The following is a 17,873-nucleotide window of genomic DNA, read 5'->3' on the forward strand; positions in this document are numbered from 1 at the left end:
CTGAGTCTGCAGCGTAAAACTGTGACTCCGAGGAAGCACCAGCTCCTTGCTTCTCCGGCAGCATCCAAGACAGCAGAGAGCATTCCATTCCCCCTGCTTTGCCTTCCTGCCCTGCTGGGAACTGGCCCACAGCAGCATCTTGCTTTCTAAAATTCCTTTCCGAGAGCTGCCACTCAAAATGCAACCATGCCTCCCGCACTGCTCCCGTGGCAGAGGACAGGACTTCCCCACGGATCTTTCTGCTCAAACTGCTCCCGCGGAGGTCCGAGGCTCCAGCCAACCTGCTACACGTCAGCGTCTGCGGTTTGGGTCTTCGCTTGGTTTAAAGAGTGGGTTAAAAAGCAAAAACTACAACAGAAGAATGGAAGAGTCACTATTGTACTGATGTGGATCTTCTTTCCACATCCTTCTCATTCACTAGTTGTATATTTTTTCCCTGAGTGTTTCACGTCTATAATAATTCAATGCCAGCTTTTTTCCGCTTTTCACTTGATGGTGAGATGTTTTACATCAATAATTTTTCTCAAAAAAATGAAAACTAAAAGGACATAGCTAAAAGCATTTCAAATCATCTCTGACTACTTTCTGGGGAAAAATACAACAACAACAAAAAAGAAATGACAGTATTATCACCACTGCAGAAACTATCTAACCCTACCAGTTTACACTTTTCAATTCTACATTTTTCATAAACAGGGAGAAAAATATGTATTTAGACTTAATGATGCCATGACTACTGACTTACATTGCAGCACTACTACTATTAAGCTTTATTCCTAACTGGCAACAGTATCCTGTGATGAGCTAAATTTCTCCAAGTAAAAAAAAAAAAAATTTATAAAAAAATCACAATCTCAATTATTATCAGTTTATTCTCATGCTTCAAAAATTTTCACAAAAAAGGCTGTTCCTTGGGCAGGGTGCTTGGAACGGTGTAAGTTCCTCTCTTACCCCCTAAATAACATACTGGAAGACTTCTGGAGTTAGGCAGCCTGCAAGCCTGATTTTAATTTCTTAGCACTCAAGAATTTAAGCACAACTCTGGACAGTGAAATGCAATGGAGAACAAAATACTCACACAGAAATATATTCAGTTGAAATGTAAGAACCCTCTTAGTTTTAACTTGTTTATGCTATCTGAAATAAAAATGATTTTATTAATGCTTGCAAGTGCCTCTCCTCATAAGAAAAAGATGCTATGGCTCTATCACAAGACCCATCAACTAGACACAAAATAAGCTATATAAAATATTGTGTTGCTTTATTTTAGGTACTGTTTGAAACACATTAAATCTTGCTCAAATTATTGTTCCCTGGAATTAAAACTATAGTTTATTGGAAGAGATTTCAATTAGTTTCAGGTAAATACATATTATATTTACACATACATTGCCTACGATTAAATTAGATCTTTCTTGGCTTAACAGAATTTTGAAATATTTCTGGAAGTACAATTTCCATTTGGCCATTCTACGTTACCACAGCTTTCAAAATCCCACAATCCTCGTTAAACTATAACAGATCAATTTCAAAATCTATTACGCACAGTGCCAGATGTATGTAGGCAAACTTGCCTCTCTTGTTTTTCTGTTTGGTTCTAGCGCTACTGATTACATGTACTGCAAACGCCTTTTTATAGGTTTGTCATTACTCTTTGCCTTTATATTCTCATTTCTCTTCATGGCAGCAAATTCAGTCATTGAATTCTCTCCCTTTTTTTTTTTAATTTAGTCTGGTGGGTTTATTTAATCTGCAAATACGACAGTTCTTTAAGCTGACCGATCCCGTACCACTTAAGTAAAAGAACTTCACTTGAATAGGTGTGGAAACAAGCCGTGGTGCCTTTAAAATGTTATTTCTTTAAATTTACAACTTCATTAATAGTTTATAAAATAAATACCTTTGTTTAGCATTTGTTTTTATCTCTTCAAAGTAATCCTTTCCTGTTTTTACTACTCCAGCAGATAAAGAATGTTTGAGAAAGCGTAATCATTAACAATTTCTTCCACAAATGGAATAGTCTTCTGAGCGACTTCAGGGTATCTGCATCGCCAAAGTGCTAAAACAGTAACAGCCTGACATGAATCTCGAACGCCACTGAATTGCCAGTTGGATAATTATTCATGAAGTCATCCTTGTACTCTCAAAGACTGTTTAAAAACGTACATTTCTGAATGCTGCTGGAGTAACTTCTACAGGTCAGAGGCCTGGGTATGTGGGGTTGGTGTAATGTCAGTGGAGAATTAGAATTAGTTTACGCCAAATCTGACCAATGCCTTATTGGGACCAGGTCGTATTTTTTTTTTCCTTAAGGACTCAGGCACTTTAAAAGCAGATAAGCACTCACAGGGCTTTTCAGTCATCTGTGCCACACAGATAATTTTCCCCTTAAGACTCAGAGATCGATTATTTCAATGGAAGAAAGTCGGGCACATCGCCCTCATAAAAACCTGGCCCGAAGACCTGGCTCTCCCGCTGCCTCGCTGCGAGTCCGTCCACAGCAGTGTGCTGCAGGCTGACGCAAGCCTGCTCTGCGTGTGCCCTGAGCAGGCAGGGCGAGAGCCAGTCGAAATCAAAAAGCTGTGTGATTTTGCTAGCGTGGCGCCGGAGATAATACCCTTTGCCTCTCAGATGGCTTGCTTAGGTTGGCCTCGTTGCTACACTAACACAAATAAACAGCGTTCAGTATCTTGTGAATTTAAGTGGACTAAATTAGCATTTGCTCAGCCTATAGGAAAAAAAAAAAAAAAATCCCTTATTTAGGTTTTTCTTCTTAATCTTAGTTTCACATCTATTGAAAGGGATTACTTACAGCCATTAAGTACTCATCAAATAATTCTGAGCAAATCAATTGAATGTTTTTATAATGTTACTACAGCCTAGTACTATTGAATTCCTTGAAAAAAATGTAGAAAAGCTAATTTTGAGATGATGACTGGAAGAAATAATAGAGGGGTGGAGTATAGCTCAAATTTACAGAAAGTATCCAAATGTAAGAAAGAAGTCTACCTATGTGGCAGAGCACCATAACTTGCTATCAATCTGCAGTTCACATACAGCATTTCTTAAGCATGTGAGGAAGCGACAGAAATAATTACCCCTGGAAAGGTATTAAGGAACCTGCTACTTGTTTCAGGATTCTGAATTCTGATTCTGAAATCCCAAATTCTGCCTGCCAATCTCCCAAAGGCAAAAATATCTGAGAGGCTGATGGGAATCCCAGACTCCCACACCAGAAAGTCAAGAATATTTACCTAAAAATAAGCAACAAGAATATAGTATATGTAGGACACCATTACTACATTTTTCTAAATCATGACAATCAGCATTTATAGTTATAGCTGGCACGTAGAAGTTTTCTTTTTTTTTTTTTATGTTAATCCCTTAAGAAAATAATCCTCTACTGCTTCACCATATATCAAATAGTGCATTCTAACTATAGTTCAGTTCATTAAAGAGAAAACGGTGCCTTCAACCATCCCTTGGCACATCTTTTCCACATATAAAAAGTTACTTAAGGAGTGTTGACTCAACATGGCTGATCATATTCATTAGAATTCCATTCCTTTAGAATCTTAAGTACTTATTGCAGAAATTCAGTGCTACCTCTCTATACTGTTGTGCATTTCAGTCTGTTATGGTGGCATCATTAAGTAGTTTAAGGTGCAATATACAGTTTTGAAGGTAAAAGTCTGTCAAATTTCTATTCTGTTAGGACCATTTTGTGCCCAAGTGAAGTAAATAATTTGGAAAACACCAACAATAGCTGTCTGATTGACTATGTGTCTGTCTTTAAAAGACTATACTGGAATACAGCCACTTAAAATAAATAGGGACCCATGTAATTTGTTTAGTGATTCCCTTTTATTGTTATTCTTGTAAAAATAAAACGGTATCACCATGATTTATTGTAGGGGTTTTTAATTATATACTTTTTTTGGATTATTTTGTTTTTAAAGTCCTTGTCCATTGGAAAAGGCATCTTTTTCCCCAAATTCTAGTCAAATATACTTGACACAACAGAGAAAGAAAAAAAAAAAAAAAAAGAGATCCATAAAAAAATCAGTGAACTAAAATGGAAAGTAATTTCAGCGTGATAATTTTATATAACAAAAACAAATTTTGAGGTGATGGTACTGAATAGGTAATAATCATTATAAACAAGTAAAACATTGGCGCACCTAGCAAAATCAAGTTATGTATATCTTTATTACAGTTTTCAGAATACATGGATTAACAATGGCCAGGCTGTGATTTCATCAAATTCCTATTTTAAACATTACATACAAACACAGAGCTGTTTAAAAAATAGAAATGCATGAGTTCTGTCACCTTTTTTTTTTTTTTTTTTTAATTTTTTTTTTGGCATCAGGAGTCATATGACTTCCAAAAGGGAAACCAAATGGTGCATGATAGCAGACTGACTAAACCGTAACGGATTATTGTTCACATTCTGTGGCATATGTATCACCTCAAACAGTGCTAAAAGAAGCACTATAAGAACAAATCTTTCTCCTTTAACATTCTTCTAATGACATCAGTGGGTGCTGAGTGACAGCTTGTAGGACTGCAGAATTCACAGGCTTACACAACTCCCTTTCTTGTGCACAAAAGCAATATGCGATCTGAAATAGAGACACCTGAAGCTGAGGGATTTGGCTTTATCTGCTTTGACTTTTTAAATTTATTTACATTTTGTGTGCATGCGTGGGTGTGTGTGTAGATACTGCAGAAGAGATGTAGAGGTTTCTTACAATACTTATTCTAAAAAGAATAACTTGCAAATACAGTATGGCACATAAGAGGTGGGCTTTACATTGCTTTATCACTTAGCATTTGTTATGCCTGACCTCTCAGCAATTTGAAGGCAAACATTAAAGTATAATTCAGCCAAGCCTTTGTTTAATGGATAAGAAGCAATTTACATATATAGGTAAGTTTGTTCCCACATAACTATTACCAGCTTTAAATACTTACCAGCTATATCGTTCTCAATATAGGAAGTGCTAAATTCACCCATCAAAGCAAGATTTGCCCGAGGGATGCAAAAGCCGAACATTGCAAAGTTTTCTTAATGAAAGCTATAGGAGGATTTCCAGAGCCAAACCGAAAACTCAGCCAGATTCTCAGAGTTTCGCAAACCATTTGTATATTGTGGGATGATTTTAAAGTAGGTCACTCATGAATTGTGGTTTGGACAGAAACCATGAAAACATTATGGTTTTTACATCATTTGTCTGAGGTAGTACATATACCACACACAAAAATGCAAAAATATACAGATATTCATAACTATTTGCATATTACAGAAGGGAACTATGGGAGTGGTTGTATTTTTATCTGAATTTTCAAGAAAGAACAGATAATTTTAGATAACATTTTTCATATTGACCATGGTTGTCTAAAACCAGAACAAATTATGTAATAGTATTTCTGGGAATACTTCCTGAAGCTGTTTGTCAATGCCCTCTGAGGCACTAATTTTGTTTTGGCTTTAGCATCAGTTCATAATATGATTAACACTTAAACCAAACATCACTTATATGCTGGGAAAGGATATTTGTTGAATCACAAACAAACATACATGACAAATTGTGTTGCGCTTTTTTCTCAGTAAACTGCATAAAACTTGAGCAAAAAATGTCTAGTGTCTTTACATTTCTGATCTGTACAGCCAGTAGTTAAGCAACAATTATGTATATTTGTATATGATTTAAACATTTCATTCCCATGTCAACTGCAAAAGTTCAATTCATTGCAAAGGTAAGATTATCTTCCTCTTAAATAAACTAAGAAATGTAAACAGTGTAACATCATAAAAAAAAATTCTCTTCAGTACTTGTAACTGGTAAAATGTGAATGCAAACAGATGTGCTGGTATATTGTTAATGTAATGTCTCAGAGGACATATAGTGAAACATAATTAGCAAGAAATTTATGTATGAACCCTCCAGCGATTTTCTTTCTGGGATTACTTTGAATACAAATATAATTTAACTGATATATTTCATTTTTTAAAATTAGAAAATAAGGCAAGTGCATTTCTGAAAAAGGTGCTACTCTTCTACACTTCTAGATAAACATGTGACACCTCTGAAAATTAGATCAATAATAAAAACATTAAAAATATCTGCAATTTAATATAGACTGAAAAACTATCAAAAGACAAAGTGACCAGCATCAATTTCAGAAAATATTTTAGACTTCATAAATACGAGCACCCTATATTTACATAAATTATCTTCTAAACTAGTTTTCCTTTGAAAGACACTTTTGTTCTAACAGATATGTCCATTAAATTATATAAATGTTCCAAATATGAAAAAAATAGTAGTAAAATAGAAGCATTGGATGGTATTGTTATTTTGGATTTGCTTTTTTTTTTCCCCTAAGATTTGGTTCTTGAAAATCTGTAGTCAGCTTTCACAGAGCTTTAAAAAAAACATAACCCATGGAAATGAAAAACTTATGCACTAATAAAGATTCTGTTGTGAGCTTTTGAGTTTTCACATATAAAGATTATACCAATACTTGTAAATTCCAGCAAAACGCTCATTTTAAAATTTGAATTCTAATACACTGTTGATTGTAGTACAAATTTATATAGACATTATGAACCTAATCCTTTTAAACTTGCTTTGTACATTAAGCACATTTTTAGAACTGTAAATTGAATAGTTCCACTTTAAAAAGTTATGCTTCAATACAAGGTTGATGTTGACCTTACAGGAAAACAGGATATAATTCTTTGTATCTCTTACTGATAAACAGGGAGATAGGATCCTGTTGCATGCATTTTTTTTTTCCTGAAGTACCATACAACTCTTTAGTTTGTTACTAAAACCACAAAACCCCCCAAACAGTTTAGGAAGAGTATTAGTTGACAGCACACATTTCACTAGGCTTCAGTCATATTCCTATGTTTAGAGATATAGCAATGGGCAAAGCCCCCATTTCCTTTGAAGACGATTTTTGAAAAAAATTATTTCAATACTAGATTGAAAAGGAGCTGTATTTTTTCTTACAATAATTGGATATTGATCGCTGTAGTTTGAAATTGTGAGAATTTATCCCAAACTAGTCAGACAGTATCTTACCAGAGAAGCAAAAAGAATCTGCTGTACAAAGATGCTTGGCTCAAGCAGTAGTGCAAAGTTACACTGCCCCAGTATCAAGCGCTCCTCTAGAGCTAGCAGTTTGTGCACAGAAAACAACGTGACACCTTACCTTCCAAATATTCTTTACATAACATTAAGAAAAAAGTTCCCCGTAACACCAGGCATTAAAAGTATTCATAATAATTCATCAATCAGTGAAAAAGCAATAATAATTTGAGAACAAGTGCCATCTACTCTATAGTATCCTGGTATTTTTTTAAATATCATAGCTGAGCAACATATGAGTAGTTCCACTGGAACTCCCACTTAAAATCCTCAATCCCATCCAGAGAAGCAATGAACCTTTAGTAAAAAGGATGGCGAAGACTGACCTGAACACCAGACAGACTGTACATTCAACTAGAGTCTGGGGAGAAAAGGGAACGATAGTTTCCCCTGGAGTGGCAGAACATACAGAGTGTCAGCTACTACACCGACTGCTCACCTGAGGTACTGCAGTGCAAGGGGCCTGTATGCAAAGTAGAATGGGAGGAGCTTCCCGAAAGATCAGACTGCTGCAATCATTGATCACTGCTATATAGTGCTCCAGGTAGAAAATTTGTTCTGAGCTGCTAAACCCTCAGCACTAAAATCCACCGGTAGAGATCCCGCTACATATTTTACCTGAGAACAGAGGAAAAACTCAGAGGCAGTTCTGCATAACTTCATAATGTAGCTTGTCTCTAAAAACCTACACAAAGGTATTTTTAGCGTAATTAAAATAGGACAATCATATTTTCCCCCAAATATCTTTATAAAGAATATATAAGTGCATAATTAGAAAAATCCCTCCTTAGATACAGTTAAAAACATATCCTGCCCTTGATATCATTTAATTGTGGTAAAATCCTATGCTCTGTTATATTTAAATTTTTTTTAGCAGTGATAAGTAACTATACATCATCATATCACCAAAAGTGTAGATATGTGGTATGTCCTACTTGCAGCCAGAATAGCGAATCCACCAGGCTTTACATTGAGATAAGACTTTCAGCAACCTGACTGGGGCTATGCGTTGCTTTTTTATGGTTACAAAAAGATTCTGATAATGTAGACCAGCTCATCTTTGAATTTATTAACATACAATTTTATTATTTTTTCCTTTCATGTCCAAATCAGAACTGCAAATCGAATCCACAGCTGTATTCTTTCAACAAATTTGTATTTTCTTACCCATATAAAACATAACCTAGAAATCCCCAACTCCTTTCTTGTAAGTTGCCAGCTTTAAAAAACAAAAAAAGTAAAAGGGGGGTTGTAGGGAAGAAAAGAAAGAACGTAAGAAAATAAGATATATATCCTACTGTTTAACACTGTTTACAGATCTTGGTAGTTGGGGTAATAAGATACAGTATGTGGATTATTTAGCAATAGCTTTTAAAATACATAACATTTATACATCTTCTCATTTAATCAATACCAGTATTCCTTTATGATCATTGCCAATTTGTGCGATAAACTCTTTTCAAAGTATATCCATTTAACTGTAAATAAAACAATTCACTAATTCTTTGGCATCAGAAGAATCATACAGCTGCTATTGTTCCATTGTGGCGAGAACGAGACCTTTCCAAAGTTACTCGTTTGTTATCTGTAATACAAAGAGAGGAAAAAACAAATCACCATAAGATTTGAAACATGGATAATGCAATGTCAAGAGGTTTTCAAACAGCCCTGAAAATCATTTCAAATGATATGTAAATAAGTAACTAGGAGACTGGATCAGAGAAGTTTTACACTGCAGCTGCCAGACTGAGTTCAAGAGTTCTGCAATCAGCAATAAATTACTTTCTTGATCAGAGAAGCTGGGTGATAGAAGCATTAGGAGAATCCTGAAACACAGTCCCCTTGGAAACAGCACACAATAACTAAAATTCTGGGTAAAAATCTTATTTTAGAAACAATTTATGCACAGAAGCTCTGGAAGAATACATTTCAAGTTTAATGAGAACATACTGACCGGTGTGGTGGTGAAAAGCCTACTAGATGCTACGATTATAAAAGCGCTAACACTGTTCACTATAATTTGGTACAGAGTTAAAAATAGAACAGTTAAATCAGCCACTTCCTAAGCATTTCCTGATTGTGCAATGTGAACAACTTTTAGTATAAATATTACACAGTAATTATTGTAATGAATAATAAATATGTCTCTATAACAGGAAAACAATTGTGAAGTACCAGCCACATTGCTAAATGCCTTTAAAATAAAATTTTAAAGCAATGAACAGACACACGCACAAACACAAAAAGGGGCAAAAAATTAACCCTCACTTAGTTTTCTGGAGGTTTTGCTCTTTCTTTTTCTAAAATGTGGTCCTTCTATGCAGTTGTTGGGTTTTTGGTGTGGGTGTGGGTTTTTTGGAGTTTTTTTTGTGACTGCTTATTCTTGACATATCCTTTTCTGTTATCTTGTATCATATTCAAGTTGCTGCTCTTTGTTTGCATCAGTATAGTATCTACACTGCTACAGATTCAGGGTGTCCCAATATATGGCTGGAACTCCTACGCAATATATGGCTGGAACTCCTACATAGTACTGGAATATTATAAACCAACACTCACTTCCAGAAGGAAAAAGTCTGACAGACAAACTGCAGGCAAGTAAGTTTTCTCAGCTTTTTTTCCAAATGAGTCGATTTAGCTCTGTTTCCACAACGCAGCATATAAAAAGGCTACAAAAGCACGTCTTACTGGTACTGCTGTGGGAGAGTGCTAAACTTGGGCCAAGGCAGAAGGTTCAAGCATAAAGCACGAGACCCCGACACGTCCGATGGGTAGAAATACATACTTTGAAAAAGCTGTTGACTGAATCCTTGTGTTCCAGAGACCAGGGGAAAGCTTGGAGCAAAGACCAATCTGGGATCTCGCCAAAGTGTATAAACACCTGAAGGGAGGGTGCAAAGAGGTCGTGGCCAGGCTCTTCTCAGTGGTGCCCAGTTAGAGGACCAGAGGCAATGGGCACAGACTGAAACACGGGAGGTTACTTCTGCGCATTAGGAAACTCTTTTTTCTTGTGAGGGTGACCGAGCACTGGAATAGGTTGTCCAGGGAGGTTGTGGAGTCTCCATCCTTAGAGATATTCAAAAACTGTCTAGACACGGTCCTGGATAACTGGCTCTATGTGACCTCGCTTGAGCTGGAGGGGTGGACAAGATGACCTCCAGAGGTCCCTTCCAACCTCAACCATTTTGTGATTCTGTTCTAAGCTAACAAAGCCCAAAATGGTCCAAGCAGATTAAATAAGGTTCTGGAGAAGACAAAGAAAGTCATCTCCGTGATCTGTTTCTGGACAAAGAACAGAGGATGCCTGTGGCGACTGCATGGGCTCTGCAAAATCAACCTTCCTTTTCCCTGTTCAATGAAAGTGTCTCCAACGCTATAGGGAATTAACGGCTCCTTTAGCAAGATTATTAGTTCTTTTTATAGTTCTGCCTTGCCTCCTTTTCCTAATGAATCTATCCATGCATAAAGTATTCAAATTACCCTAAGTCAATCTGTTTTGCATGGGAATAAATCTCTACACTGGTTGCAATGTCACTAGGCACTGGAAATTAAAGAACGAAAACGGTGTCTAAAACCCAAGAAGGAAAGCTGTCAACTCAAATGGGCTGCTGTTCCTCTATAACAGCGGCTAGTAAAGGGTCTAGGGATACTTGCTCTCAGTGGGGAGAATTGCCTTCACCAGTAGACTATTTCTTGATATAATTTCACAATTGTCAACTGTACAGGTTAAGAACAGATTAAGAGAGTCTAAGAACTGTTGATTTCTTCATACATGTTTTTTTCAGATTTTTCTCTTTTCTGGTTTTTTTTCAACATGGTAGATGATGAAATCAACATTTTCTGCAAATGACAGTTCAGATTCTACTGTAATTGCACAACTGAGCTGGGACTTAAAGAAAACACAAAACAAAACTGTAAAAACTAAAAGCATTATCATTTCTTTCTTCAGCTAAAGACGAACAAAGTAAATTCCCAATTATTAGAAGTAATGTATTCCTTTAAATTATTTCCAGTTTTTAAATGGAAGTAATTCTATTTTCTAGAGATAGGAATAAAAAATCTGGAAGATTCAAGAGAGACTGGAAAGAACCACAAGGTTCTTCTAATCAAGGAAACTGGGGTACAAAGATTCAGTTATTACTGGTGAGAAACAATGTCAGCATTTGCAAGAGATTTTTCTCTTAGCTTAGGGTGCTTTATAGTGAGTCTTACGAAAACAAAGGCAAGCAGGATATAAATTACACTTTGATAACATTTTCAGCTCATTATAAAAAGGGATGGGAGGATTCGATTTAGTTACTATCAACGTGAAAGCTTGAATGTATCTGAAAGTTTTGGAGGTTGAACAAGTATTTCTTGTTCTTCACGGAGACCTGTTTTATTCAACAGTGAATCTGCAAGCAACCTTGCGCGTGTGGGCGCGCATATTTACATCTGGTTGAAAAAAGAAGCATTAGTATGTGTACATATGTATATACATACACATAAAGAAATGACTTGTTTCTTCACTAGATGTAAAATGTGCTTGTATATGAGTAAACATATTCGTTAGGTTAAAACAAAGGGTTTCATATTAGGATCTGAAACTGGATTGGGCTGGTATTTCAGTGACTCAAGCAAAAATTTTAAAAAATCATGACATTTATAACACTTTCAACATACACATTGAGTTATCTCCAACAGCTGTATTTACTTCTTTTTACATTACAGACCATATTGAATATAACACAAAGCAAGACGGGCTTATAAACATGACTATGACTATTCTAGCATAAAACCACATATAACATCAATAAATGGTAAAACTATTTACTTGTATTGAGGAGCGTTTGGGGAGGGAAAATAAAAGGCAGTAGCAGTAACCTAAGAGTACTTAAAATTAAGCCAAAAATCATTGCCAAAAGGCTCAGATGTATACTTCAGAAGCATGTAAAAATGACTAGAAAACATGATAATAGTTTCTGTGTGTATCAGTTATGCCTTCTGGGTAAACCATCTACCTATGTAGATGAAGACTTTGTTTCTCACTTAATGTCAGAAGTCCATCTCTTTAAAAAAAGTAGGGCATTTAAGAAGCATCCACAATGCTCATATTACAGACATTATAATCTATCTCAGAAATGAACACATGAACTTAAAAGTGGTCTCTCAATCACCTGAGCGGACCTTTTCTTGTAGCAATAAAAGGTAGAGCAATGAAGGATTAAAACGGAAAACAAAGCATATTTTTATATCATAAAATAATCTTCATCTTTTAGCTAGCTGGATCAAATTCAAATGAAGCAAATATACAATTAAATGCTGAGAAATCAAATCAGTGGTTCCTTTTCACTATATATAAAACTGGAACGTAATCTTGACCATGCAAACTTTACGCCTCCACTGGAAGAAATATAGGGACTTTGTTATAATAACAATTACTTGCTCGAGTCTTCTTGCACTCAGTATAGTACCAAGATGGGAATAAATCTATGATACAAGATATTTGTAGACGTGCTTTTGATACACACACATCATTCACCACGTAATATAAATCTACTGATGTTAAAAAAAAAAAGGCAAAACCACAATAAGCTTAGTATATAAGCACAATAAATATATGCCATGAAGTAAACAAAAAAAATCTAAACAGTTATTTTTAGACAATTTATTTTAATTTTATGGAATTTGACAACTTCACCCTTAAGATGATCTCCCTTATACTCTGTACGTATAAAGCATTGGAAATTACAATCAATTAAAACCACAGTGGTAGGGGAGAGGAAAATATTTTTGCAAAAACTATACTCTGCAAAATGTATTTTCCCTTTCCTTAATGCTCCTTCATTAGTTCTGTTATTAAAAGAGAAGTCTCAACAGCTGCAACAGATTTATTAACTCAGTAGCTTGCTATCAACGTAAAACCCAGTTATATTAGGAGAAAAATAAATGGTATTTTGCAGAACTGCAATACTAAGATTGACTTTTCCATTTTGCTTTCTTCTTATCCACTCTTCCAGGTAGTAACTTTGTGCTCTCCTAATTATAAACCTTATTTTTCATGAGCAATCAATGCTAGTAATAATATAGGTGTTGTGCAATCGAACAGACTAGTCATGACACTGAGATATCTGATAATAGAAAAAGACAGGGTCTACAAAACCATACCTCAAAGGTACTTGACTGGAATTTGTATTACCCTGTAACAACCACAAAAAAAGTTCTCTCTTTGATATGCCTTATATTAAAATTATAAATATATTATAAACTGCTACTTTGGGCTTGGTTCCTTAGTCGACTAACTCTCCAGGACTAATTTTTTTTTTTCCAGTCAGTTAAACCATTAAAAGTATTTCTTTGTGCCTTAATTGCAGCAGTCAATTCAAACACTAGACTGATTTTGAAATCATATTTCCCTGCAGACTTTCCCTGCACTAGAGTGCTCATCAGAGAGTATCTAAGTTCCTCCCAAGTGTAAATAACTGCAGTACCCCTTGATTAGCATTAAAAAACCAGCAAGAACAAACCCCCCAAATCACACAAAACCCCCACAAAACCAACAACCAACCATAACTGGCACAGATGACTACTTTTTGCCCTTTTTTAAAAACAAAAGGTTGAAACATTAACCTACATGCAGAAGGTGAAGCACCTAAACTTACGTTGTAGGAAAATGGGCTAAAAAGAACACTGGGGTTTTCAGCAATAAATACTACCAGAACTGTTTTGCCTTCTTCAAAGACAGTGGTCACAGGACCGTCATACCTGAACAACACATATTTTAAAGAATGTCTTAGTTAATAAATGCTATGTCAATCAGATTAATAGCAGCTTCAAACAGTGCCAAAATGTTGAATCTGGAAAAGGGGTAGTGTACAATATTGGGTGCTCAGCTAGCAACTGTTGTGCTGGAGCACATGCTGGAGGGCATGAGCCCCAGTAAGGAGAACTCTGAAATGCTAATTTATTTAAAAAAGCTCACACCATTAACTTGCACAGTCACTATATCTTTTTTTTTTTTTTCCCTCCCTGCTGACTAACCACCCCAAGGTGAAAGAATTAACCTTCCTATAGCTGACAATAATAAAAGGTGTTTAATTCTCAGAGAAAGAAGGTACCAGCTTGAGTTGACATGAGAATGACCATATGAAGAAGGTAGAACACTCAGCAATGAATAAAATATTTAAAATTTCATCTTTTTGAAATAATTTTGACTATGCAAAAGATGCAGAAATACATGCTGTAAGGAATTTGTATGGCCTATGCCTTCGGGAATCAATGAAAGCATTTACATCAAACATTTATTTATTCATTCATGTAAAATTTTGTTCACTAAGAAATCCTACTGAAACACATCTTGTTTTCATGAGCAACCCACGGAAAAATACTCATACAGTCCCAGGTACTTCAGCAAGCACCACAAACATATATAACGTGGAAAACAATCAGAAGAACAAGATAATTTCTGTAAGTACGGAATGATTACACACACAAAAAAAAAAAAAAAAAAAGAGTAAGCTGGTCATCTAAGAATGTTTTAAGTTGATAAACTGTCACAACAGATAATTCCAAGAGCAAACACTGCATCTGTGATATTGATAACATCGGCATTTCTTCTTTAGAAAAAAGTGGAAATCTGAATTGCACTTTACAAGTGTCACTTTTTTTCTGACAGAGATAACTAAATATTTTCTATATAGTGTCATTGATTAAAATTGGGACAAGTTAGAATAAATTTAAATCCCTTTAGCCTGGGTAGCCTCTACTTTTCTCCTTGAGCCATTCACGCATACAGAAAACTGAAGCCAAGTTACAACGTCATTTGCTGTAACAGCATATTAGCAATTGCTTTAAAGAGCAGCCCATGACAAGAATTAACTTTATTATTTTTTTTTGACTGTATGCACCTTCATCACCTTAGCTTACCAACAAAGAACGATAAATCTTTTTGGAAATTGGAATTGACAGAACGTAAGACAGAAGCAGAACTGATATAGGGTAAAACAGCAGGGAAGCCCATCAATCTCCAGCACCTCTTTAACAGCTACAGCTGAACATTGTTCTCTATACTGCCTGGCCTGTACCTATGACATTATTAGAGAATACCAACTGAGAAATAAACTAGTCAAGGAAATTAAGAGCTTCAAAACTGTTCTCAGTGTCTAGAACAAAATCCTTTTGAGAGACAGCACCTTGAGAGAAAATGGCTCTCCTAACCTCAATTCTGTCAAGATTCAGTCCATCCCTGTGAGATTTGATTTCAAATTGATCTTTCAAAATGTGTGGCCTATATTAAAAAAAAACAGCAATGAGGTAAAAATCAGTTATGGGAGAAATGCAGCCAAAATAACACCTCAGTAAGAACTCTCTGAAATACACAGCACTTCTCAAAAGATCTTTATGGCAAATAGATGAAACAAGCAAATAAAACAGTTTTCTAACTGGGTTAAGGGAAACTGTACAGTTAATATGTTTTCTTTTAATCTTTTAAACACTCTTATTTCAACCTCAGCAGGCACCCTACACATGCCTGGCAAAATCTGAACTAGACCCTTTATAACCATCACACTGGGTCATATTACATTCATTCAGATTTGATATTTTTGTAACCAAAGATGAGAAAAGACCAAATGACACGACATCCCTGTTCTCAGCTTTTTTTTTTCCTAAACAGAATCTCGAATCCTTGACAATCAAACTTAAATGACAGCTAAAATGGTTATTTTAGCATCAATTTCAAAGAAAACATTGAGATTTCAAGCAAACCCTGTAGCTGTGAGGTCAAATTCTATGAAGCCTGTTTTATTTTGGTTTAAGTCCAATCCCAGACTTTCAAGGGAAAGCTGAGTGATAACCTGAGCATGTATACAGTATATGTTGTTATGATGGAGAAAAAGAAACTTACCCTTAGGCCAAAGAAATAGCAGCGTTTTTTGTTGGGTTTTTTTGGTTGGTTTTTTTTGGTTGTTTTTTTTTTTTTTCTTTTAAGCCCTCAAAACCAGATGCACATATAAACAGCTGAAACAAGTTGATTATAAAGGCATCATCTGTTGATCTTATAATAATTTAAAAATTATGTTCTTGACTGGGTTAGTGGGATGTTTACCAATATATTGATACATAAGAAAAGCTGTTGAAGAGTAATAAAAAAAAGTTTTAGAAGAAATAAGGAAGAAGAAAAAGAATGGGTCTGTGTAGCTATTAAGAAGATTTCTAAGATAGGAGGAAAAAGCATTAAGGAGAACTGTAACAGATTTAAAAGGAGATCTTTCAAGACTGAATGATTCCTCCTCAGAAGAAAGCAGACACACATATCTCCTGAGTTATCTGCAGAAGTCAGGAGTGCCAAAATTATCATCATAACATAGTAAGCCTTAAGGTAAGATAGATTTGTATGTAGATATGTATTCTGTTTGAAAATATTTGCTTCAAAAGTGTTAGTCATTCAGATAACACACAGTTCCTTCGTTTTAAGAAGGTTTGCAGACCAGCCTAGGTGCACAATTTCTCATTTAGAACATAGGTGGATATTTGGATTCTTTTGGATTATTTTAACTTGCTAAATAAAAGTTGTTAATATCCAGAAGCAGTGTAGTACAGAGTCAGGTCTGAATTACAGAGAGCTAAAGGATTTAAGTGCTGACACAAAGAGGTTTCACTCAGATTAAAAGGGAACAAAGACATGTCTAATCTTACTGCTGCCACTCAGACCTAGCTTGCTGGGCACTGTTAATTGTAGCCTTTGAGTTGTATGAAAATGCAGAACATCAGTAGAAAACCCATTTATTTATATTCTATGTGTTATACATAAAAATGCTTTAAAAATGAATAACGTGAGAACTTTTAATGTTAAATGGCATGTGTGATGACATTTACCAGCTCAGTGCAATCCAGCTGTGACCACAGTCAATACAGTATGGGAACACAATAAAAGTAATACTTTTGCAGCCAGAATCAAGGATGTTGACCATCTGTATCACAATTCCATTAACCAAATAAATACTTATCCTATTTAGAGCTGAAGAGAATCTAATAGAGTTAAGCATTTATAGAATAAAAATGGATTTGTAAACCTTATTTTCAAGTAATCTGTTTAAAATAAATTTTACTATTGCTTACTCCAGGCCTTAAAGATTAAAACAAAACAAAACAAACAAACAACCACCACCACCACCCCGGCCCAATAAGCTAAGATACCTTAAGCCTTTAAATGATTTTTAAAATATTTTAATTCAACTTTGCTTTCTTTGTTAATAGTACCACTTGGGATATGCATTGAAAGCTCTTCCACAAGAGTTGCAATGGAAAAGCCTTCGTTTGAGACAACACATGCCTGCCTCAGGGGTTACAAGATAAATCAATCTATTTTTCTCCTTTCCTCCAAAGGTAATTGGCCTTTAAAATTACAGAGGAAATAGGCCTTCATGTCAGTACAATGCAGGCACATATACAGCCATTTTCCATTTCTTTTTCAGTTTGAATTCTCAGCTGAGAACTAAACTTATAAGGGTGGGAAAATAAAAAGATGATGAAGAGGAACGATTGCATCAGGACAAATCCTCTCCAATAACAAGCAGCACTGTGACCAGCATTCGAGTCTGGAATTTACTGAAACCTGCTATGAATAGCTGTCATTTTCCTAGTCAGTATTTTTTTATTCTTGTGATAAAATTTACTTTCATTTTTGTGACAGCCTCTACCACCAGCATTCATGGAGATCTGTCACAGAAT

General features: G+C 35.3%; 1 protein-coding gene across 5 annotated transcripts in view; it reads right to left on the reverse strand.

Annotated features, from left to right (window-relative positions):
* Positions 1-17,873, reverse strand: part of DIAPH2 (diaphanous related formin 2) — a 302,075-nt gene that overhangs the window by 31,597 nt on the left and 252,605 nt on the right. For 4 of the 5 annotated variants that reach the window (XM_075054006.1, XM_075054005.1, XM_075054003.1 and 1 more), the window contains one exon: positions 4,084-8,748. The exons of the other annotated variant lie outside the window; for it this stretch is intronic. In XM_075054006.1, coding sequence (XP_074910107.1) covers positions 8,684-8,748 — 65 coding nt within the window. In that variant the 3' untranslated portion in view covers positions 4,084-8,683. Of the gene's footprint in view, positions 1-4,083; positions 8,749-17,873 lie in introns of those variants that run through there. 5 annotated transcript variants of the gene reach the window in all.

The sequence above is a fragment of the Buteo buteo genome, chromosome 22, assembly GCF_964188355.1.
Source record: "Buteo buteo chromosome 22, bButBut1.hap1.1, whole genome shotgun sequence".
Classification (NCBI taxonomy): Eukaryota; Metazoa; Chordata; class Aves; order Accipitriformes; family Accipitridae; genus Buteo; species Buteo buteo.